A 23,671-nucleotide genomic window follows, 5' to 3' on the forward strand; every position below is an offset into this window, starting at 1 on the left:
AACAAGGTAAAATATATACACTTTTATAAACTTTAATAGTTAAAATTTACATGGAAATGTTCCTCTCACACATTAAAAAACCTCATAAAACAATTTAATGTGTAACTTATTGTGACCCTAAATATTAAAAATTAAAAAATTAAATTATTATTAATTTTTTTTCCCATAGGAAAGCACTGCGCTGATCAAGCCAGAAGGGGATCAAGCCCTGCGGCCCACTGGCTAAACCTAACCCAAGAGGGTCGAGGAGAATTGACCTTGTGACCTCCTAGCGAAGTACTTTAACAACCGGGATTGAACCCATTAAACTAACCCATAGAGCTAATTAAATTATTATTATTATTGAAAATACAATATTAAATATTATTAATTTATTAACGTGACCATGAAGTCAGCGGAGATATTAATTTCCCATCTATTCAAAACTGAACCTCAACTAACCAACTGGTAAAACGGACTAAATTAATTGTACGGTTTTAGTCCAGTGAAGCTTTAAATTGAAGACGAAGGTAGCTTGACGTGCAGCATATTAAGGAGCCATTGGATGAGTCGCGCGTACTGTGGTCGGCGACCTCTTTTTCGTGCAACGCGCGCTAATACTGTGAATTGGCATTTGTGGATTGGTAAGCTTTCATTCTCATTCTACTAACCGCGGATCTCATTCATTTCTTGCTTTGTTATATTTCAACTTTGGTGTCTGAATTTCTGGAGAAGGATCTTAGAAGAGGTTAGTCCTATCAAGTTCTGGTTGTTTATTTCCTGTTGGGTTAGTGAGTAGTTTATCTGAATTTAGTAAGTCTCGGTTCTTAGAAGAGAGATTCGCCTATATAAGTGCTTGATCTGAATTCTGGTATGATATATTTCCATAGAATTTGCTTTTATTGAAAGCATATTCTCCTTGGAATCGTTATCTCTGTTTTTATGTAAATGCGTTTGGTAAAATCGTGAACAATTTGCAGTATGCGTATCACTATGTTTGATATTAAATTCGATGTTTAATATTCCTCCTATAATCTGTCACCGTCTAATCCCTAACAATTCGCATTTACAGCATGATTGTTTTCTAAGTAATGTCCATATTTCTTGGATTGGAAGTTTGAAGCCGAATCATTAGCAGAAAAATCAAAATTTAAGTGATGAATTGTACATTTCATTTTGAAATCGCGGCCGGATCAGAGCTGTTCTTCTTATTACTCAGCTGAAAATGTACTATAAAACCGTTTTTTCTTGGGGTTTTGGCTTTCCTGAGAACATGCAAGGATGTAGAAAATTGCAATCAATTGAAAATGTACTATAATACGGTATTTTCTTGGGTTTTTGGCTTCCCTGAGAACATGCAATAATGTAGAAAATTGTTCAAGATAGTTGACAGCTGGGATCTAATATTTTATTTCAAAATGTTGTGGTATTTTGTTCAAAGTTTAGCTGCATCCAATATTTTATCTTAAAATTGAAATTTTAAACAGTTTTGGGCATATTTGGGCAGACAAAGAGGAATACAAGATGGTGAAGGTCTGCTGCATCGGAGCAGGGTATGTTGGTGGCCCCACCATGGCTGTGATAGCTCTGAAATGCCCCGCCATTGAAGTCGTAGTAGTTGACATCTCTAAGCCTCGGATTGACGCGTGGAACAGCGATCAGCTTCCGATCTATGAACCTGGCCTTGATGAAGTTGTCAAAGCTTGCAGGGGAAAAAACCTCTTTTTCAGTTCCGATGTTGAGAAGCATGTTGCTGAAGCCGACATTGTGTTCGTTTCAGTAAACACCCCCACGAAAACAAGAGGCCTCGGCCATGGAAAAGCTGCAGATCTGACCTACTGGGAAAGTGCGGCTAGAATGATAGCCGATGTTTCTAAATCAGACAAAATTGTTGTTGAGAAATCCACAGTACCTGTTAAAACAGCTGAGGCAATTGAAAAGATTTTAACCCACAACAGCAAGGGAATTAATTATCAAATTCTTTCTAACCCTGAGTTTCTTGCAGAGGGAACCGCTATAAACGACCTGTTGAAACCTGACCGCGTACTCATCGGAGGCCGGGAGACTCCTGAAGGGAAAAAAGCAGTGGAGGCCCTTAAAGCTGTATATGCCAATTGGGTTCCAAGGGATAACATTATTACAACCAACTTATGGTCTGCAGAGCTCTCCAAGTTGGCAGCAAATGCCTTTCTAGCCCAAAGGATTTCATCTGTGAATGCCATGTCTGCTCTCTGTGAAGCCACTGGGGCAAACATCTCCGAGGTCGCACATGCTGTGGGCAAAGACTCAAGGATTGGTCCACGTTTCTTGAATGCCAGTGTTGGTTTCGGTGGATCCTGCTTCCAGAAGGACATTCTGAATTTGGTGTACATTTGTGAATGCAATGGACTTCAAGAGGTTTCCAATTACTGGAAACGTGTAGTCAAGATCAACGACTATCAAAAATCTAGATTCGTCAATCGCGTGGTTTCATCCATGTTTAACACGGTCTCTGGAAAGAAGATTGCCATTCTCGGATTTGCCTTCAAGAAAGATACAGGGGACACTAGAGAAACCCCTGCCATTGATGTTTGCAAGGGACTTCTGGGGGACAAGGCCATTCTCAGCATCTATGATCCTCAAGTCACAGAGGATCAGATTCAAAGAGATCTTTCCATGAATAAATTTGATTGGGACCATCCTGCTCATCTGCAGCCCATGAGCCCTTCTGCGATCAAGCAAGTGACCGTTGTGTGGGATGCTTACGAAGCAGCCAAAGATGCTCATGGGGTTTGTATTGTTACAGAGTGGGATGAATTCAGGTTTTTGGATTATCAGAGAATCTATGACAACATGCAGAAGCCCGCATTCATTTTTGATGGTCGCAACATTGTCAATGTGGAACAGCTTAGGAAGATTGGTTTCATTGTTTATTCAATTGGCAAGCCTCTAGACCCTTGGGTTAAGGATTTGCCTATATCAGCATAGCTCGGCCCATTATTTCCAGATGGAGCAGTAGATGAAGGGTTCTAGGAATATTTTGGTCGGTTCATGCAAATTGAGAGTATTTTCTGTCATTAGGCTCTGGTAATATTTTAAATTATTAGAATTGTAGAGGGATCTTTGAATTTGTCCAACTTTTCAGAGTGGATGCTGAAACTCCTGCTTCCCGGAATTTTATATTATATTAGAAGGATTCTTTTCTGCTGAATAACATGGAATGTTTTGTATTTTCTCTTTCTATTATGACATTCTAATGACTAATTTCAATGATCTTGTGCTGTATTATCCTGAACCAGTCTGAATCGATTTGGGAATGAACTCATTAGTCTGCCTGTATTAAACACAACAACAAACACAAGGACGATATGAATTTGCCAGTTTGATGGTTGACAACTTCCCAAGTAATCTCACAAACAGTGTACTAACCGTGTCTGAAGGAATGAGAGTCAAATTGGCAGGTTATTAGGTCATTGCTGATAATAAACCTTAGTATAATCAATCTTGATACAACAATCTCGGTAAGAAAAATCTGCAGCAAAGCTGAGCTGTTTCTCACCAACAAATATTAGTTGAGCTGCGAGCTTAATTAAAATTCCCTATTCAAGTATTCTGATGAATTACAATGTAGTGACCAGTATTCCTTCTGTAAATTTTATACTCGTAGTAACTGTTAAGGATTTTAACAAGCTATGGGCAGAAGAATCATTGAAATTTGGGTGGGAAATGAAAGAAATATAGAAAATTGAAATCAGAAGAAGCAATGGAACCCCAAATTTTGAATTTTTTTTTTTAAATAATTACAGTTTCAGGTATGGCCATCATTAAGACGGTGATTATATTTTAGTGTTTAAAATTCCACAAGAATGGAAATCTGTAACTTGCTTCAGTCATTTAATTTACTGAATGTCTGAATGCAGTTAAGTTAGACCTATTTAAAATGCAGGAATAATCTCCATGCGGGGTTGGAAAAGCTTACAGTCGGTGTGAAGGAATGTGCAATTATTGATGACTTCTTAGTAGAATGTCAAGAAATCATCCATCTCCAATGGACATGCTGTTTTGTCCTTGTAACAAGCTATCAGAGTTGGATGTCGAAAATATATCAAGATAAATTTAAGGAGAGGCATATTTCAAATAAGAACAAGTAAAACGAAAGATCCTCAAAGTATTACTGTTAGAAAGACTTAGTTGTGTTGAACTCATCAGTTACATATCAAACATATTGTAGTTAAGGTATAGTTATGGGGAAATTTCGAGTGAAGAGGCGCAAGTCTGGCTGGTTGTAGTTGGCATAGGTTGGTCAAGTCCTTGTGAGTAGGGCAAGGTAATGCTACATGGATAGAGATGATGAAAAGAAGAATTTCAGGCAATACTCTTAGGCTTGTGATACTACGCCCTAGGACCTAAAGACCCTCCAAATTGTGTTAATCCCCACTTATTACAACTTGCCAATGTTCATAATTTATGCTTTTGAGGCGTTCAATGCTTAGGGATGATTTTCAATTCTTTCATTTGTTTGTCTCAATAACCCTATTATTTGAAGTGTGCGTGAATGTCAATAATTCCTTATGGAATGCTTAACCAATGGTGCTTCCACTATTCTCTTAGTGTCTGTGTAAATGATTGTCTTGCTGTTTTCTCTTGCTAGTAAGGCATTCAATGGTTAGGGATGATTTTCGATTCTTTCATTTATTTGTCTCAGTGACCTTATTATTTGAAATCTGCATAAATGTCAATAATTCCTTATTAAATGCTTAACCAATGGTGCTTACACTATTCTCTTAGTGTCTTTGCATAAATGATTGTCTTACTATTTTCTTATGTTAGTAACATTTTTTTTGTAACTAGAGGAATCGACAACTAGGTTGGTATCATACTTGTGTGACACAAGGTCAATTCCAATTTCTACCACTATAACCTCTAGGTGCATATGTATGTCTCTTTCACATACATTGATTAATTGAGGGGATTTGAACCTTGAATCTCATAGTTTACATAGCACTTCAAGACGCAACTTTGCCAATTGAGTTGCACCTTGGGGGCTTTATACTAGCATTGTTCAAGTCTACATAGATAATTCATTATGATTTCTTATGTTTTGGGTTTTTATGCTTAATTCACCTCTTTAATTGGTGATAAAGATGATCATTGTTCGTTACTTTCTATTGTCATGTTTCTTTGACTAAATAGGCCCCACTTAATCTTTATTTAATTTGAGTGAGTTCATTTATTGGTTTGTTTCTTGTGTTTGGTGATGCCTTATTGGCATGTGAAGGTTGACAGATGTGGAAGATATTACAATAGTTAAAGTGCCTTTTTCTTATTAATGTTTTGGGTGTATGGATGTTTGCTCACTTTCACAACATGCAGAGGTAAATAATCACTACACACCACACCTTAAGATAACTCTTGCTAAATTTATGAAATCATTTAAATATACTTGTTTCAATCACTGATGTTTTGTTTGCACATGAAAGTTTATGACTCAATGGTTGTTTAAGCTTTGTCTGGAAGTTTAATTGGTTGATGAGCTTGATTGCAATGATATATGAATCCCATATACTACTTGTTGCTTTTAAAGACCATTTTATTTGCAGTGACCTTATCAAAATGTCATTACTATAAAGTTTTGATTGCAATAGTTAAATTAACATAGTTAACTATTACAAGTTGCAACGAGAATAGAATTTCGATTTAATTTCTAATTTAATTCAAGGACAAATTAAATTAAGATTTCTTGTTGTTATTTTTAACACTCCCTCTCAACAAGAAAGGGATTATCTGCTACCCCGATCCTACCTCTGTGAAACTCGAATTTGCATCTTGACAAGGCCTTTGTCAAAATATTTGCACTCAGTTTCTTTGTGGGAATGTACTCCAACAACATAATTCTCCTCTGCACACAATCTTGAAGATGATGATACTAGATATCTATATGCTTGGATTGATCATGAAAAACTAGATTTTCAAAGAGTTTGATACAACATTGATTGTCATAGTAAATCACTGTTGTATCCATCTACTAACCAAACAAACCAACTAGAATCTTCTTCATCCAGATAGCCTCACAAGCTGCTTGACTAGAAGCCATGTACTCTGTTTCTGTTGAACTGAGTGCAACTGATCTTTGTTTCCTGCTGTACTAAGAAACAATTGTTGACCCAATACTGAAGATCCCACCTGATGTGCTCTTTTTGTCGGATGGACTCCTTGCCTAATCTACATCGGTGAAGCCTTGAAGCTCCACTCCCTTTGTCCGTCTATACCAAAGACCATACTGCGTAGTGCCTCTGAAGTATCTCAACACATGTTTGGTTGCCTTCTAATACAGCTTGATCGACTTAACCATTGCTTGATTAAGTTGGTTAACTGCATCACATAGGTCCAGTGGTGTGTTCACCAAATACATGAGTGAACCCCGATCCTACCTCTATGAAACCTGAATTTGCATCTTGACAAGGCCTTTGTCAAAATATCTGCACTCTATTCCTCTATGGGAATGTACTCCAACAACATAATTCTCCTCTGCACATAATCTCGAAGATGATGATACCAGATATCTATATGCTTGGATCGATCATGAAAAACTAGATTCTCAAAGAGTTTGATACAACTTTGATTTTGATAGTAAATCTTTGTTGTATCCATCTACTGACCAAACAAACCAACCAGAATCTTCTTCATCCAGATAACCTCACACGCTGCTTGACTAGAAGCCATGTACTCTTCTTCTATTGAACTAAGTGCAATTGATCTCTATTTCCTGTTGTACTAAGAAACAATTGTTGACCCAATATTAAAGATCCCACCTGATGTGCTATTCTTGTCAGATGGACTCCTTGCCTAATCTGCATCAGTGAAGCCTTGAAGCTTCACTCCCTCTGTCCGTCTGTACCAAGGACCATACTGAGTAGTGCCTCTGAGGTATGTCAACACATGTTTGGCTGCCTTCCAATATAGCTTGGTCGACTTAACCATTGCTTGATTAAGTTGGTTAACTGCATAACACAGGTCTAGATGTGTGTTCACCAAATACATAAGTGAACCCACAAGCTGCCTGTAAATAGTAGTCTCCACTACTTCATCAAAAGTAGCATCCTTCTTCCTCCAGTTACCAGCTAGAGGAGTCTCCATGGCTTTACTTCTCTCCATGTAGAACTTCTTGAGTATCTTGTTGGCATACTTTCCCTGAGAAACAAACAGTTCATCATCACCTTGACATACTTCCATCCCTAGAAAGTAGTGCATGAGCCCCAAGTCCTTCATTTTGAACTCTCTTGCAAGATCCTCTTTGCAAGACTTGATCAACTTATCATCACATGTCAGAATCAAATTGTCGACATATAAAACAATAATCAACAATTTACCTTCAACCACAATATGGTAAAAGTTCGCATTTGCTTCACTTTTGGTGAAGCCCAACCTGATGAAATAGCTATTGATCCTGGTGTACCAAGCATAGGGTGCTTGTTTCAGTCCATACATTGCTCACTTGAGTCGACACACATGCGACTCTCTGTTGAAGGTCTCAAATCCTTCAGGTTGCTCAATATACACCTCTTCCTCAATCATGTCGTTGAGGAATGTTGTCTTTACATCCATATTATGTATATTCCATCCCATCTGCGCTGATAGTGCTAGAACGAACCTAATTGATGAGTACCTTGAAACATGAAAAAATGTCTCATCATAATCAATCCCCTCCACTTGAGAAAACCCTTTGGCCACAAACCTAACCTTGTATTTCTCAACACTACCATCCGTTGCTTGCTTTACCTTGTAAAGCCATCTAGAATTCACCACTGACTCGTCTACTGGTCTTGGGACCACATCCCAAACATTGTTCCCAACAATGGAGTCATACTCCTCTACCATGGAATCAACCCAAACTAGTTGTTATACTTCTTCCTCAAAATAGGATGGCTCAATCGCTACACATTCTTTCATCAGAGCCATGTAGCCAATGTACCTCTTCGGTGACCTCCTCTTCCTGCATTGTGATGTGGGTGCTCCCACATTCTCTCTAGCATCATGTAATAACTTGTCAGCCTCTCTGGTGCACTTTCTCTCATCTGTGGAAGACTCTACATGAGTGGGTGTCTCCACTCCCTGCTCCTATGCATGTGGTTGCTCTGCATCATCTTGAGGTTCCTCCTTAGGAGCTAAAAGCTCCTCAACCGCATGTAGCTAAATCTCCCTCTCAAGGGAATGGCCTTTTCTTCATCGAATTTTACATCTCTGCGAACCAATGTCATCCTGTTGGTTGGCAGGTACACCTGTGTGAGGTGTATCAGTGTACCCCACAGATATGCTCAACTCTCTTGTTGGTTCTAGCTTTTTATGTGCATCTTTGGTAACATGGAAGTAGACTAATGAACCAAAGATCTTGAAGTGTGACATATATGGTTTCTACCCTGAAATAACCTCTTCCAGTGTACTCATCCCGAGAATTCAATGAGGGCTTCTATTCTGCAAATAAACAGTTGTGTTGCATGCTTCAACCCACAAGTGTAATGGTAGGCCCTGATCATGCAACATCGCCCATGCCGCTCCCATAATACTCTTGTTCTTCCTTTCATCCATGCCATTATGTTGTGGGTTATGAGGTGTTATCAACTCCCATCAAATGCTTTCTGATGCACAAAGTTTTTAAACTCATTCGACACGTACTCTCCATTGTTATCACCCCTGAGAGATTTAACTTTCCTGCCAGTATCTTTCTCGACAAGTGCTTTAAATTCACAAAACTTAGTAAAAGTCTGATCTTTCTTCTGCGTGAAGAAGATCCAACACTTATGACGAAAATCATCAACAAATATCACATAATACCTGTGCTTAGTTGTGGATGCTGTCGAGAACGGTCCACACACATCTGAGTGAACTCGATCGAGGATCACCTGTGCTCGACTGTCTTTGTCATGAAAGGAAGCTTTGGTGTACTTCCCCAATGTACACCCTTTGCATGTGTCTACCTGCTCTAGTGTACCCTTGGGAAGACCGGTAGAAATTTGTTGCATGATCTTCAAAGCGCCATGGTGCAAGTGACCCAACCTCCTATGCCACAACTCACCGATATCTCGGCTCTGCACCTTCTCTGCTTTAGTGCTCAAGGCAACACAATCTTCTACCTCCAACTTGTAGAGGTTCTTCACTTGAACCCTTATCCTCTTCACTTGTTCAATGGTTATGTGACAAAGAAACTCCTTTCCCTTACTAAATATCACATCATAACCTCTATCTTCCAACATGGCAACATAAACCAAGTTCTTCTTCAAACTAAGAACATACATAACATCTTGCAAAGTGAGGGGAGAACCAGACTCCCTCTGAAAGGTAACTGTACCAATGTCGGTTGCGCTATACCTCCCATCATCACCCATCTCAATATGCATTTGGATATCCTTCTCCTCCAAGTTACTGAAGAGCTCTTTGTTACCGGTCATGTGGAAAGAAGCTCCACTATCCAGGTACCACACACTACCCATCATCGATGACACCATACAAGCGATGAGGGTAAATTCCAGTTCAAACTGTGAAGCAAGAGCCTCACCTACCGCTCCTCCTGAGGGCTTCTTTCTGACCTTCTTATGCAGACACTTTGTGGCAAAATGTCCTGGCTCGTGACAATGAAAACACTTGATTTTCGACATGTCCTTCTTGTCGCCCTGACAAGAATTTGATTTGGAATGGGATGACTTCCCCTTCCCTTTCTTTGCTTTACCCACCGAGGTACAATTCTCCTCATCATCATGCTTTAATGAGGATCCGTCTTTGGTGTCCCACTAAATCTCTTCTTGTACCAAGTCGAACCACAATCTCTCCCACTTTGGTAGCTTCTCCCTCCCATTAACTAAGTCCTGGTAACCGTGCCATCTCTTGGGAAGTCCTAGAAGTGCTAAGATCACTAGATCTTCTTTGGAAACAATAATCCCAACACTTCCAAGCTCATCCCGACATTGGGTGAACTTGGTCAAGTACTTCAGAATAGAGTTTCCCTTCTCCATCTTGATCTTTCTGAGTTTGTCCTTTAGTGCCAACTTCCTGTGGTCGCTACTATTTTGAAACAGATGCGTCAATGCCTTCCACATTGCAAATGGAGTTTCCTTACCGTGGAGATTCGAGACAATGTGATCTCGAACTCCTTCTAGGATAATCCTTCTCACTTTTTCCACACACTTTCTCCATTTAGCCAGATCTTTAGCATCAGATGTTGGAGGCTTCAAAATATCATGATCTATGAATTCCTTCAGCTCGTTGTCTTCCAGCACTGCCTCCATTTTATCCTTCCAAGCTATGTAATTCGAGCTGCCCTCCAGGGCATACTCAAGTCTCAAACCATAGAATGACATACTGCTGAATTTGAAGTATGAACCTACAAATTCAATTTCACCTGCACAACAAACTCGAATTCTCCTCTTCTATAATGTCTTCAAGTCTGATACCATGTGGATTTTTACTTGTAGATTCAACATCTTATGTGATATGTTAAAACACAAGACAAGAATATACTCTACTCGTCACCGGAAACAAAATTTGATTGATGAAAACACTAAGAAGAAAAGGAAGAATTTCAATCGCACATAACACAATATTTTCCTAGGGATTTCCACTGCTCAAAACCCTGACTATCTATATTACATTAGCCAGAAGATCTAAGAAGAAAATACAATGCTTGTTCAACCCGAACAATCCCTGCCCAAGTACAATCTATCTCTTTGCTTCACAAACCATCTCAAGCCAACACTTAGCCAATTTTGTTGCCTGCCAAACCCCTACTTCCTTGTGCAATTCCTAAGAGAATTAGCCCATATTTAATGGGGAAATTCTCTCTCCATAACTGCGGAATCCATCCATAGGCTCTCAACTGATTGCATGCACCATCTGTACAACTCGGAAAATTATACAACTGATAGTACATTGTCCCTGAACTCTAATATCAATTGGCCCTTCCTCTGAACTGACATGCATGAGTTATTTATGAGTGAATCTTTAGTTAACTAGTGGAGCAGTGGAGTTGCATTGGTGCTTGTCCCCACTACTAGACCTCCTACTAGTTCCTCCAACTGTTTGAACTAGTTTAACTGACTTTAATTCAGTTAGACTGAGTTAATTAATTACAACTCAAAAGAACTCAACTTGGACCCCTTAAATTTAGGAATCACTCTACATGACTCTAGATAGACTTCCAACTCAAATTTACTGAGCCAACTAAGTCAAATTAACTTAGTTTAACTATTACAAGTTGTTATGAGAATAGAATTTCGATTTAATTCTTAATTTAATTCAAGGACAAATTAAATTAGGATCTCTTGTTGCTATTTTTAACATACATCATTTTCCCATGCAAGGGAAATCTATTGATGTCCTATATGCCTTTCTATAAGACCTCTCCTCATGTCCATGAGAAGGGTGTTACGCAATGCTATCTACTCATTTAAATATATATGCGCTAATGTCTTGTTTTAGTATAATTTTGATGCTTTATAAATGGAACATAATATCCCACAGCATACCCATAACTCTTTTATATTTTCCCAATGACAAAACTTCTAAATTTGACCTAAATAACATTGTGAATTTAAATATCAGGATGAGTTAAGTAACAAGTTAACTTTAAGATTTAAACATTTAAATATAAACATAACAAAATACCAAGGAAAATACCTTCTCATTGGTTTGAAATTGATCAATTGTAAATCAATCGAATGAGCAGTAGGAAGATGCCTCCAAGTATTATTTTACCATTTTCCTAGAGTGGAACAAAATTATCTTCCTAGCCAACTAGGAGCCTAGCCGCCTTCCTAGTTTTGAGAAAGGTTTCTTGGCCTCCACACCCATAGATTTGAACAACAAATGTTGTAAAAAGACTATCATAAGAAAATATTTCTTCCAAGAATTCTCCAATCTCTCAACAAGCTCCTACTTCCTACCCCACTCAACGCCACTTCCTCCTCTCTATTTATCAAGTTTCCATACACACTCCCTAAGTCTTCTCAATCATCCTCATTAAAATGCACCAACCTTAAAATAAATTAAATGAATTACTTAAAATAAGAGTAAAATAGAATGCCCAATCTTTCTTTTCATGATAGCTTATAAATACAAATTTGACAAATTTTCCAAAACTCTATGACAACCCACCATACCCATTTAATACATCACACCAACCAATAATCAAAGTCAATGAGGATATTTAAGGTTACTAGATATTTATGTATGCATATAATTTACATAATCATTAAAACATCAATTAAATAGTTAATAACAAGGTTTAGCAATTAATACATCAATTGTCAAAGGGCTATAACTTGAGTGGACGCTGGCAGGTTAAATCCCCTCCACCCAATTCTATTCTTTGGAGACATGTTACCTTGTGTGGCAAAAAAATTATGCAAGTTGAACAATCGTGAACAATGTTGGACATTCATCTTGAGAAAAAATCTTGTAAGCCCGAAAATGAAGGAACCTTTGAATATTTTGAAATTGAAGTGAATAATGGTAGTTGGTGATGCAGGAGAATCCGGACACCTTAGTGAAAAAAAATTAGAGAAAGAGACACGTGGACAACCACATGGACATCCATGCCAACCTTGAACAAGATTCGGTTAATGAACTAATTTTAGTTAAAAAATCAGTGAAAACTGAATGTATCTGAATGTATGTATTACAAGAATTTAAGGATTCATGAGGGAATCAAGAAAGAGAGAGAAAAACCTGTGATTACGAGAGAGGGAAAAATGTAGTTGCTGGAGAAATCTTGATTAAGGCTGAGATGCCTTAAAATTGTAATCTGAGTTTGTACATAATAAAAAAAGTGTTTTATGTGAACTTGTGACTGTGTATGTTTCTGCTTGAATAGTTTGCCAACATTTTTGTTTTTTTGTTTTTTTTTTGGGCCATGAATCGATGGGTAGAGAATTCTCTGATTCTCTGAAGTAAAGCACAACAAGGAATGAGTTCTAGGAACGAAATCTGTGGACACCTTGAAGAGTCGATATGGCGGGTCTTTCGCTGATGTGTGGGGACTGCGGGCACCAGCTAAGTAGCGTATAGGAAGCCCCAGAGCATGCCGAACTAATCGGCTACACCAATTTTTCTGAATCGACTAAAGCTGTGCTTAATCTGGTGTACACTGCCTTTCATGAAGCCTGAGGAGTATCAATACTTCGATGTGCTGATGAATGAGGAAGATGAGATCGTCCGCACGAGGAATTTGAGATGTATCTAAATGGCTAGTTCATCCTCCACCGGAAATACGCTACCAACGAAGGAGATGAGCGTTCTGAAGGGGCATGAAGGTGCAGTGTTGGCCGTGCGCTTTAATACGGATGGCAATTATTGTCTCAGTTGCGGCAAAGATAGAACTATTCGCCTCTGGAATCCCCACAAGGGTCTTCACATCAAAACATACAAAGCTCATGCCAGGGAAGTCCAGGATGTTCATGTTATTGGAGACTAGGGTTTCGAGAAATTTGACTCGGAAATGAAGAGTAGCGCAGTGGATAGGCTTCGTGGGTCCATAACCCACAGGCCTGAAGAACAATTTTATTGAGGAATTGAGATTTTGGTTCACCCCCGAAATCTAGTCCTCATCAAGTGGTATCAGAGGGGAAAATATTTCCTGTGGAAAGGAGTGTTTGGATGCGAAGAAAGAAGAGGTACAGTTTGCTAAATATTTGTAAGCTTGTAATTTTTTAATTTATTTTGTGAAGGTGAGAAGATTGCAGCAAACCTGAAGCAGGAGTGCTCAAAGGGTTCGAGAGGAGAGAACCAGAGAGATGCCGAAAGACTAAGCTCAGGAGAGAAGCTTGGTGAGGCATCTGGTAGCAGGGGGGACTTGCTATGGCAGAGGTTTGGTTGCAGTTCACAGAAGACCATGAAGGCAATTCCACTGAAGAAGTGAAACAGTGGGTAGAATTGCTAATGACAAGGAAACGCACATGACCAGGAGGTCATAATTTTTGTGCCTCAGGAGCATATGACCAAGAGGTCATAATTTTTGTACCTCGGGAGTCTGATGCAGGAGCATCCAGACACCTCAGTGAAAAAAAAAATTAGAGAAAGAGACACATGGACGACCACATGGACAGCCAGGCCAACCTTGAACAAGATTCGGTTAATGAACTAATTTTAGTTAAAAAATCAGTTAAAACTGAATGTATCTGAATGTATGTATAACAAGAACTTAAGGATTCATGAGGAAATCAAGAAAGAGAGAGAAAAACCTGTGAGTATGAGAGGGGGAAAAATGTAGTTGCTGGAGAAATCTTGATTAAGGCTGAGATGCCTTAAAATTGTAATCTGAGTTTGTACATGATAAAAAAAGTGTTTTATGTGAACTTGTGACTGTGTATGTTTCTGTTTGAATAGTTTGCCATCGTTTTTTTTTTTTTTTTTTTGAGCCATGAATTGATGGGCAGAGAAGTCTCTGATTCTCTAAAGTAAAGCACAACAAGGAATGAGTTCTAGGAACGAAATCTGTGGACACCTTGAAGAGTTGGTGGTCATGGCGGGTCTTTCGTTGATGTGTGGGGACTGCGGGCACCAGCTAAGCAGCGTACAGGAAGCCCAAGAGCATGCTAAACTAACTGACCACGCCAATTTTTCTGAATCGACTGAAGCTGTGCTTAATCTGGTGTACACTGCCTTTCATGAAGCCTGAGGAGTATTAATACTTCGGTGTGCTGCTGAATGAGGAAGATGATATCGTCTGCACGAGGAATTTGAGATGTATCTAAATGGCTAGTTCATCCTCCACCGGCGATATGCTGCCAATGAAGGAGATGGGCGTTTGAAGGGGCATGAAGGTGCAGTGTTGGCTGTGCACTTTAATACGGATGGCAATTACTGTCTCAGTTGCGGCAAAGACAAGACTATTCGCCTCTGGAATCCCCATAGGGGTCTTCACATCAAAACGTACAAAGCTCATGCCAGGGAAGTCCGGGATGTTCATGTCACTAGAGACCAGGGTTTCGAGAAATTTGACTCGGAAATGAAGAGTAGCATAGCAGATAGGCTTCGTGGGTCCATAACCCATAGGTCTGAAGAACAATTTTATTGAGGAATTGAGATTTTGGTTCACCCCGAAATCTAGTCCTCATCAGCTGGTGTGATTTGATCTTGGGTCTAGCCGAGAGCAGTCCTTTGAAGTTACCGATTCACTAGTTACTGTTATAAAAAATAATTAATACATCAACTAACCATACTAGTTTACATGCACAGAGTATATATGCATAACTAGTATACATGTAACTTACACATCTATTAGTGATAAACAACTAGCACATATAATGCATAGTTCATGTATGTTCACAACAAAACATGTAGTGATTTAGCGATTTTAACAACAAAATTACACCAATTTTCAACAATTGACCATCACACTAAAAAATATCAAAAATAAATCATAACAAGTGTTCTAAGCATGGTAAGAACCAAGTAAGAAAACAAGGGTGACAAATCTAATTTTCAAGCAACATTTTTAACTAACTCCAAATCATCATTCCTCCCTAACCTACTTCCATCTTCCACATCCTATCATTTCCTCTACTAGAATATGTTGGAGTGTTAACAACATTAACTTAAATCCAAATAAAAACCATAAGTGGAAGTGCCATCTTAATTGACCATGTTTCCCTTGTAAGCAACTAGTAGTTTCCATTACATGTTTAGGGGAATGTGGCTTAACTTAGCCTTGCCATGACTCTAGGTTGTAGAGGGTAAATAGGGGGCAATGCCTCTACCCCTCCTAATAAAACTAGGGTCAATAGGATACTCAATGGGTAATACCTCCACCTTCCATGATAAATATTCATTGAACACCCTATATTGAGCCATATTATGTAGCTTTTGTTCTTAGAGTCATGTCATTGAACAACCAATTTGGAAAAGTTGTGTATCTTATAAAAGCCACACTTAACAAAATCATAGCAATATTTGAAATCATAAATTGAATCATAGGTAAAACTTATAGTATACACTAGCTTCCTGATGTCTACAACATCCAAGTCACCTCAACAATATAATGATTTTGCTATTACATATCTTGTCAATCTATAGCTTAGCTCATTGATGTTATATGATCCATGCAGATATGTCATAAATTTCATATGAATTTCCATATTTGTATTGACATTCTATTAAGAAATGTATGCTTATTTATACCATGCCTTGTATTTGTTATATATTCATAACATAATTTTGAATTGGCATCTGTGTACTAAAATTTCACATTTAAATTTGCATGTTTAAATAAATCAAATTACTATCATGATCATGAACTTATAATAAACGAAATAACATTATGCAACATATAAAGAGGTCCACATGTACATATATAAAATTTCTATATCAATCTCAATTATCCCAAATAGATACTAAGGAATTCATTACTAAGATGAGTAAAATCAAAGTTCTAACCACCTAAGGCCAAAATATGGGGCATTACATACACCCACTTTTCAACAAACTTCATCTTGAAATTATGCCATTCACGATATAAGGAAAAATCACAACAAATTCTATGTGTCTCCCCTCATAGAAAACCTTGTGCTATATTGGTCTTACTCACTTGGTTTAAAACATGTTGAGGCTATTGATATATTGTTGCAACTATCCCTATTTAGTAGGCACATTACTACATTTTGCCTCCATTTAAATACCACTTCTAATTTAACCAATGCAAAGACACACTTCTATTATATATCCCCCCCATAAGTTCCATATAGGACCCCAACATTTAAAGTATGTCGCACTGGTTTGACCCTCAATTAGAACCTTAGCTCATCGGTAGTTCTCTAGTTAAGTTAAACTTATATTGAGATTTATATAAATTTAATTAAGTCATGCATACATTCCCACCTATTATATATCGATAATTATGAATGATCATCATTGACATTGATTGATTTGCAAACTATAGTTGATATTCCATTGGACAATTTATCACAATATATATGATAAAAATAGATTGAAATATACTATGAGTGTTAATTTCATTAGATTCTAAATTTATTAATTATTGTTTTACTGCTTGTGGATGTAATAGATAAAACACAAAAAATATAGAACAATAAATACAATCACACACCAACCATAATGAACACAAGATATACTTTGAGAAACCTCGACGAGAGAAAACCTAGTTGGAAGGTGAGGTTACTTTTCTCTCTATCTCTAGAATGGAAATAAAGTAGAAAGGAGAAGGAACACTGTACAGAGTTACCTGAGAATTGTGGCCTTTTATGCTACTACAATGCACTAAAACACCTATGTTATTCTTTCTCACTCTCACTCCTAGTTTTTATGCTCTATTGTGGAACATGATACAATCGAATGGAATGGAACCCATTTTCCTCCTAGTGTCTTGGTTATAAGGTAGCTCGATTGCCAACTATGGGTTAGATTTGACTCCTTAAACTCTCAACTAGAGTTACATCTTTGACCCTTCTAGAGTCTCCTTCATAGTCCTCATGTGGACAACCCACTTTCCATGAGTAATGAGCATTGATATAGAATCCTCTCCGACCATTGATTCGTAGACTACCATGTATATTCCACTAGATAGTTTTGCACAACATATCTAATAAAACTATACTTAAAAATCTAAAATCTACACTATTAGGGTATATTTTTTTTTGGAATTGTAAATTATTGTTTATTTCATATGCACACAGATTAAAATTTATGCAGAAAATAGAGAACAATGAAATAAAAACTCACAAACCATATTTGACACAAGATATATCCCGGGAAACCCTTTTGGGAGAAAACCTAGCTAGAAGGTGAGGCAGATCTGCTCTCTTTCTTTGAATAGAAAATGGTTGTGAGTACAAAGAAGTAAGGCATGCATCCCATTGTATAGTGCACAAATCCTCTCCGTGTTGTCTCTCCATATCCCTCTTGGCTACTTTGTTCATTTATGGAACAAATGTACTTGAAAAGAATGGAATTCCTTTTCGTCACAATGACCTAGCTATAACAAAACCCAATAGTCTACTAGTGATTAGGTTTGACTCCTTCAACTCTTAACCAAAGTTTCAATATGGACTCTTCTAAAGTCTTCTTCATCATGATCATGTGGCTAGCCCATTTTTCTTGAATAATGTGGTTTGACGTGGCATCTTCTCAAATTATGGAGGACAAAACATGAATGCCAACTGTTGAGTGGAATAACTTTTGCATATGAACTCTAATTGAGGTGATTCTTCCATTGCAAAGGTCTCTGCATGTGGAATAGGAAAAAAAAGGTGTTGCACAAAAATGGAAAAGTTGTACCCCGAAAAAACATTGTTTGATGCCTCAAAATGCTCTAAGAAGGTTTTAGAGCTCAAATTATCAAACTAGACCCCCAAGTAAAAATGGCCCTGTGAGTTGATTCCTCCACTTTTTACAACTCTGAAAGCATAAAGAACCATGGTGGTTAAAAAATGTAGGTCAACTTGTGGGAGGAATAACTTTTTCATATGAGCTCTAATTGAGGTGATTCTTACACCATTGAAAAGGCATCAATGTGTAGAATACATAATTTTGGTCCATAATAAGTCTAAGACCACACAAAATTGTCATTTAGGGCCTCAAAATGGATCTAGAAGTTTTATGCCTGTTGGTATCATCCCATGACCCCCTTTTTCCTCCTAAAACATATCATTTGCCTATTCCTTTTCATCATATATCTCTTAGAATCCTTGAAAATTGATTAGTTAATAGTTCTATAGTTATTAAAATGCATTGAAATTGATTTAGGAGTTTCATGTTAAAGAATTAGAAGTTTTTGGTAAAATGGTTACAGGAAGTTCCAACATCCTGTAATTGGCTCATTGTTTGACATGTGGCACAACAACTGGGCTAGAGCGAAAGGCATGGATGAAAAGTAGAATGTCCAAGCATGGACGAATACCTATCCCACAGCAGAATCGACCCTCCTACATGCGCAGTCAACACAGGTCAAAGCATGGCACACTGGCGACAAAGGCAGCAACAACAGCGCATTCTAATTTGATTTAGTTTTTGTTCTTTTTGAAATCAGTTTAGGATGGAAACATTTTGAAAATCTCGATGTAGTAAAAGCGGCAACATCCATATTCTGAATGTACATTCATTTTCGAAATGACATGGTTGTAATAGACATATGTAAATACAGTTCAATGTAATGAACGATGGTTAATCGTTGTATCATTCTGAAACAGAGTTTTTGAACCTAATACTAAGACTCCAGTTACAGTCACGACCCCTGTGTTGTGCATTGATTTGATAGCCGGTTGAATATAGTCCAGTATACCTCTGGAACACGGACGGGCCCTGCGTTAAACTGGTATACTGTCCTTTTCATTTTATTCGCACTTAGGGTATCATATGGTTTGCACAGTAGTTACGATTGGTTTTCAATTTCAATAGCTCTTGATTTCAATTGAATGTATGTGGTTTGCGTTTGTGGTAATGCTTGAACAGTCATCGCTGAGATCTTGAAGCGCGTCCCGTAAGGGATTCGATCCCTGTGTGTCTTTTAAAAGCAATGTCATGAACCTTATCTTCATTTTAAAATCCATTTATGATCTCTGTATATTTTTATCTTGTATAAATATTAGTGAACGCTGGGTGTTTGCTGAACAAGGGTTTTATGTGTGATGTCTCTGTAAGGAGATCGAAATCTTGGTTTGCAGTGATACACAATGTTTAGGTTCAGTGTTTAATTTGGTAAATGCATTTAATGATAGTATTGTAATCAGGTATATTAGCAGAGTGACCTGAGTGCTTGGATGATAGGTAACATACCCCAATCTTCCGTAAAGAAGTCCTGTGACCTACATCATAACCACTTAGCCAACAATCCTTTATGTCTATATACTTTAGACACATGCCTCTAAGCTTACGCATCCTGGTCGATAATAAATATAGTCTAGTCTAGTACCCTAGCTAGAACACTACATTTTGGCGCCGTTGCCGGGGAGGTGTACTTAAAGGATTCAAACAAAAAGAAAACAAATTTCAATACACAAAAAATAAACAAAAACACAGTTAGAAATCATGTTCATTTATGCCTAGATTTAGAGACAGTCACGGTAGATTTGTAAAAACCCCCCACCATCTAAAAACTAACCCATCATCATCAGGAGCAGACTCTCTAGGGAATACAACACCAGCTGAGGAAGTTACCCAAACATTGGAAGAAAATTTTTATTCAGGACAGAAATTTACTCTTATTGAAAGGGAAACTTTATTCACACAGAAATCGCAGAAGAAGCACTTTCCTAGACCTTCCACACAAGGAGAAAGTAGTACAGTGACCGAACAATCTTCCTTTTTCCTTTCTCCACCAAGTGACACTAACACAGAGAGACCAATTAAAATGGCTGAGGAAGGATCTGGATCAGTACCACGCCAAGGAGATGAAGAGGAGTCAACTTTTAAGTTCCCTATACATGAACCACAGGAGGATGATGAGATCAAAATGAAAAACATACCCCCATCCGTGCTACCAAATTTCTATGGTATGGCTTCAGAGGATCCAGACTCATTCTTGTTCGAGTTTGAAATTGTATGTCGAACTTATGGTTATACAGATGATGCCCATAGGCTCAGATTGTTCCCAGCCACATTAAAGGCATCAGCCTTAAAATGGTTCATGGGGCTTGGTGAGCATGCTATAGTTGATTGGGAATGCATGAGGAGAATATTTCTTAGGAAATATCAGCCTTATTGCAGATCCAAAGACTCTAAAGATGATATCTTTAGAATGAGCCAACAAGAGGATGAAACCTTAGAGGAATATTTAGAACGGTTTGTCTACAACTTACAAAAATCTAAACACCGAACTATGCCTCTTGATCTAGTCCGCACAATATTCTTGAAAGGTATCCGATAGGAATACATGGATGATCTCAACTTGATGGGCAAAGGTGACATTTCTGCCTTACCCTTTGAAGAAATCGCTGAGTTGTGCGAAAAATATTCAAGGAGTAAAGCTAAAATGGGAAAGAGAAGCCTGTCATCAAGGGTCACAAAATCTGCCTCTGCGAGTGTCACAAGGGCTGAAATAGGGAATCTTTTAGAAGAGTTTAAAACAGATCCGTTAAGCACTCTAGGGAACCAAATTGACACTTTAAAAGCCAAGAAGAAACAAGAAGATGAAGATCATGTCATGGCTATCTTCTGCCCAAAATGTCGGAAGAAACATGCATTAAAAGATTGCCCTCTAGAGAACATCCAAGTTTGTGCTTTCTGTACTGAACATCATGATATGTTTAACTGTCCTAAAGTTAAAGTTTTGCAGAACTGTAATATGGCAGCCAATATAGAGATGGAAAACGTGTATTACATGGGCACAAAGCGACCATGGCAGCCAAGGCCAGCACCTCAAGGTATGTTTCCAAATCAAAATCTGCAATTTCCTATGAATGATCAAATGTATGCACAAAACTCATGGAATGTACCCATGCCATGGCAGGTACATTCCATGGCAGCACCAAAACCAACCACAACACCAATGGAGACCGTCTCAACAATACTCCCAATCTTTTCATACATATCCTCAATCATACCCACCTTACTCACAACCATATCAACAATACCAACAGCCGTATCCATCACATTCTCAACCATATCAGCAATATCCTCAGCAAGTTGTTTATCAACCCCAACCTCCTCAACAAGCACTGCCTGCTCCTCCACCAATAAATGCACCACAACTGCAATTTCCAGCTAACTTACAACCTCCCAGACCCACTCAAATTCCTGCTCAAACTGTCCCAAATCCGAATAATAGAGCAGAGAGGCCAGCCTACAATGTAGAAGAGGGAACCTCATATTCCACACTGCCTTTGCAAAATATTAACTTGAGGTCTGGTAGGGTACTCCACAAAGATTCTCTAATAACAGATAAGCAATAAGAAAACACCGAAAATGAAAATGAAATGACAAATCAAACAAAACCAAACAATGATACCAAATACAAACAGATGCAACCACTACATCCACCTTTTCCAGACCGATTAGTCCAAATAAAACCTCCACTGTCTATACCACAGTTTAATGTCTTAGATGAACTCAAGAATGTCTACATAAAAATTCCACTGCTGCAAGCTATAAAAGACATTCCTATCTATACCAAAGCCATCAAAGACATGTGCCTCAAGAAGCCTGCTAGAAAAAGGATTGATCCTCAAACCATTCATGTTTTAGGAAATTTAGCAGGCCTTATGACCAATACCATCTCCATGGAGAAGTATGTTGATCCTGGCATCCCCAAAGTGACCACCATCATTAACAACATACGGATTCCAAACACTTTGATAGATCTTGGAGCCGCAATCAATGTCATGACTCTTGAAACCATGAGAACACTCCAGCTCATAAATTTGTAACATACAACGATTGTTCTAGAACTAGCTGATAGGTCCAAAGTCATTCCTGAAGGGATTTTGGAAGACATCATTGTCTCACTGGACTCTTGGGAGTATCCAGTGGATTTCTTAGTCCTTCAACCCAAATCCAATTTAGGAGGACACCCTATCATCCTTGGTAGACCATGGTTAGCGACTGCTGATGCATTTATAGGATGTCGATCGGGCAACATGATCATTTCAAGGGGGACTGAAAGAAAACAACTCACCCTTTATCCATCGGCACAATCACCAATAGTAACACACAATTTGTGGCTTGATGATAAATTTAATGATTAAGAAGAAGTACAATCTGTTTTTAGCATTGACCAAATCTATGATTTCCAAGAACAAGACAATAATGATTTGGTAGAATTATTCCTTTCTCAACCTGATATGTCTGAAAATTTGAGAAATGAACAATATCATGCTGCAGATGTGCTTCTGGCCCAAAACTTTCAGGAAACATGCACCATCCAATCTTTGCAAACCACATTTCATGACATTTTTCCAGTTCAATCCATCACCAACACACAGAGTCAGATCATAGAGATTAGTCCAGGGAAAACTCTGAACATAGGCAATCACCTAGACTCATCTCAGCAAGAGAAATTGATTAGACTCTTGAGAAAATACCAAAAAGCCTTTGCTTGGGACTACACCGATATGCATGGGATTCACCCCGACACATGCACTCACCATATCTATACAGATAGCACCATTAAACCAGTGGGCAACCACAGAGAAGAATGAACCCCATGCTCCAAGATATTGTCAGAGAGGAATTGCAAAAACTTTTGAGAGTTAATTTTATATATCCTATTTCTGACAGTCAGTGGGTATCCCCATTGGTTATAGCGCCCAAGAAAAATGGTAAGTGGCGCATTTGTGTTGATTACAGACAGCTGAATAAAGCGACGCTCAAAGATTATTTCCCACTGCCATTTATTGACCAAGTGTTAGACACCCTAGCTGGAAAATCATCATTTTCTTTTCTTGATGGTTTCAGTGGCTACAACCAGATCAGGATCGCCTCAGAAGACCAGGACAAAACCACATTCACCTATCCTCGGGGCACCTATGCTTACAATGTTTTGCCATTTGGACTTTGCAACGCTCCAGCTCCATTTCAGAGAGCTGTGCTAGCTATTTTCGCTGATTTAATTCATGATTGTGTTGAAGTTTACATGGATGATTTTTCAGTATATGGAAATTCATTTGAACATGCATTAGAAAACCTTGAGAGAGTTTTGAAAAGATGTATTGAAGCTAACCTGTCCCTCAGCAATGAAAAGTGCTTTATGATGTTAAACAAAGGGATAGTGTTAGGC

At 38.2% G+C, this 23,671-nt stretch overlaps 2 protein-coding genes across 7 annotated transcripts in view; both read left to right on the top strand.

Annotated features, from left to right (window-relative positions):
- Window positions 1-470: 470 nt before the first annotated feature.
- On the top strand, window positions 471-3,199 carry LOC149262527 (UDP-glucose 6-dehydrogenase 5-like). Of its 6 annotated transcripts, none has more exons than XM_089424853.1 (2): window positions 471-623; window positions 1,487-3,199. In XM_089424853.1, exons 1-2 carry the CDS (start codon window positions 545-547, stop codon window positions 2,944-2,946), a joined length of 1,539 nt encoding a protein of 512 aa, XP_089280979.1. In that variant the 5' UTR covers window positions 471-544; the 3' UTR covers window positions 2,947-3,199. The 6 variants fall into 6 exon arrangements, with proteins under 6 accessions (XP_089280979.1, XP_089280988.1, XP_089280984.1 ...); XM_089424862.1 differs by having other exon boundaries at window positions 499-623; window positions 1,467-3,199; XM_089424858.1 differs by having other exon boundaries at window positions 592-727.
- The window catches only part of LOC149262528 (UDP-glucose 6-dehydrogenase 5), a 234,392-nt gene continuing 211,378 nt past the window's right edge, over window positions 658-23,671 (top strand). The window contains exon 1 of the mRNA XM_089424881.1: window positions 658-727. The gene's annotated coding sequence lies outside the window, so the exon portion shown is untranslated. The remainder of the gene's footprint in view (window positions 728-23,671) is intronic.

Source organism: Pinus tabuliformis, chromosome 6 (genome assembly GCF_031772625.1).
Source record: "Pinus tabuliformis cultivar Carrire ecotype Pingquan chromosome 6, CPIR1, whole genome shotgun sequence".
NCBI lineage: Eukaryota > Viridiplantae > Streptophyta > Pinopsida > Pinales > Pinaceae > Pinus > Pinus tabuliformis.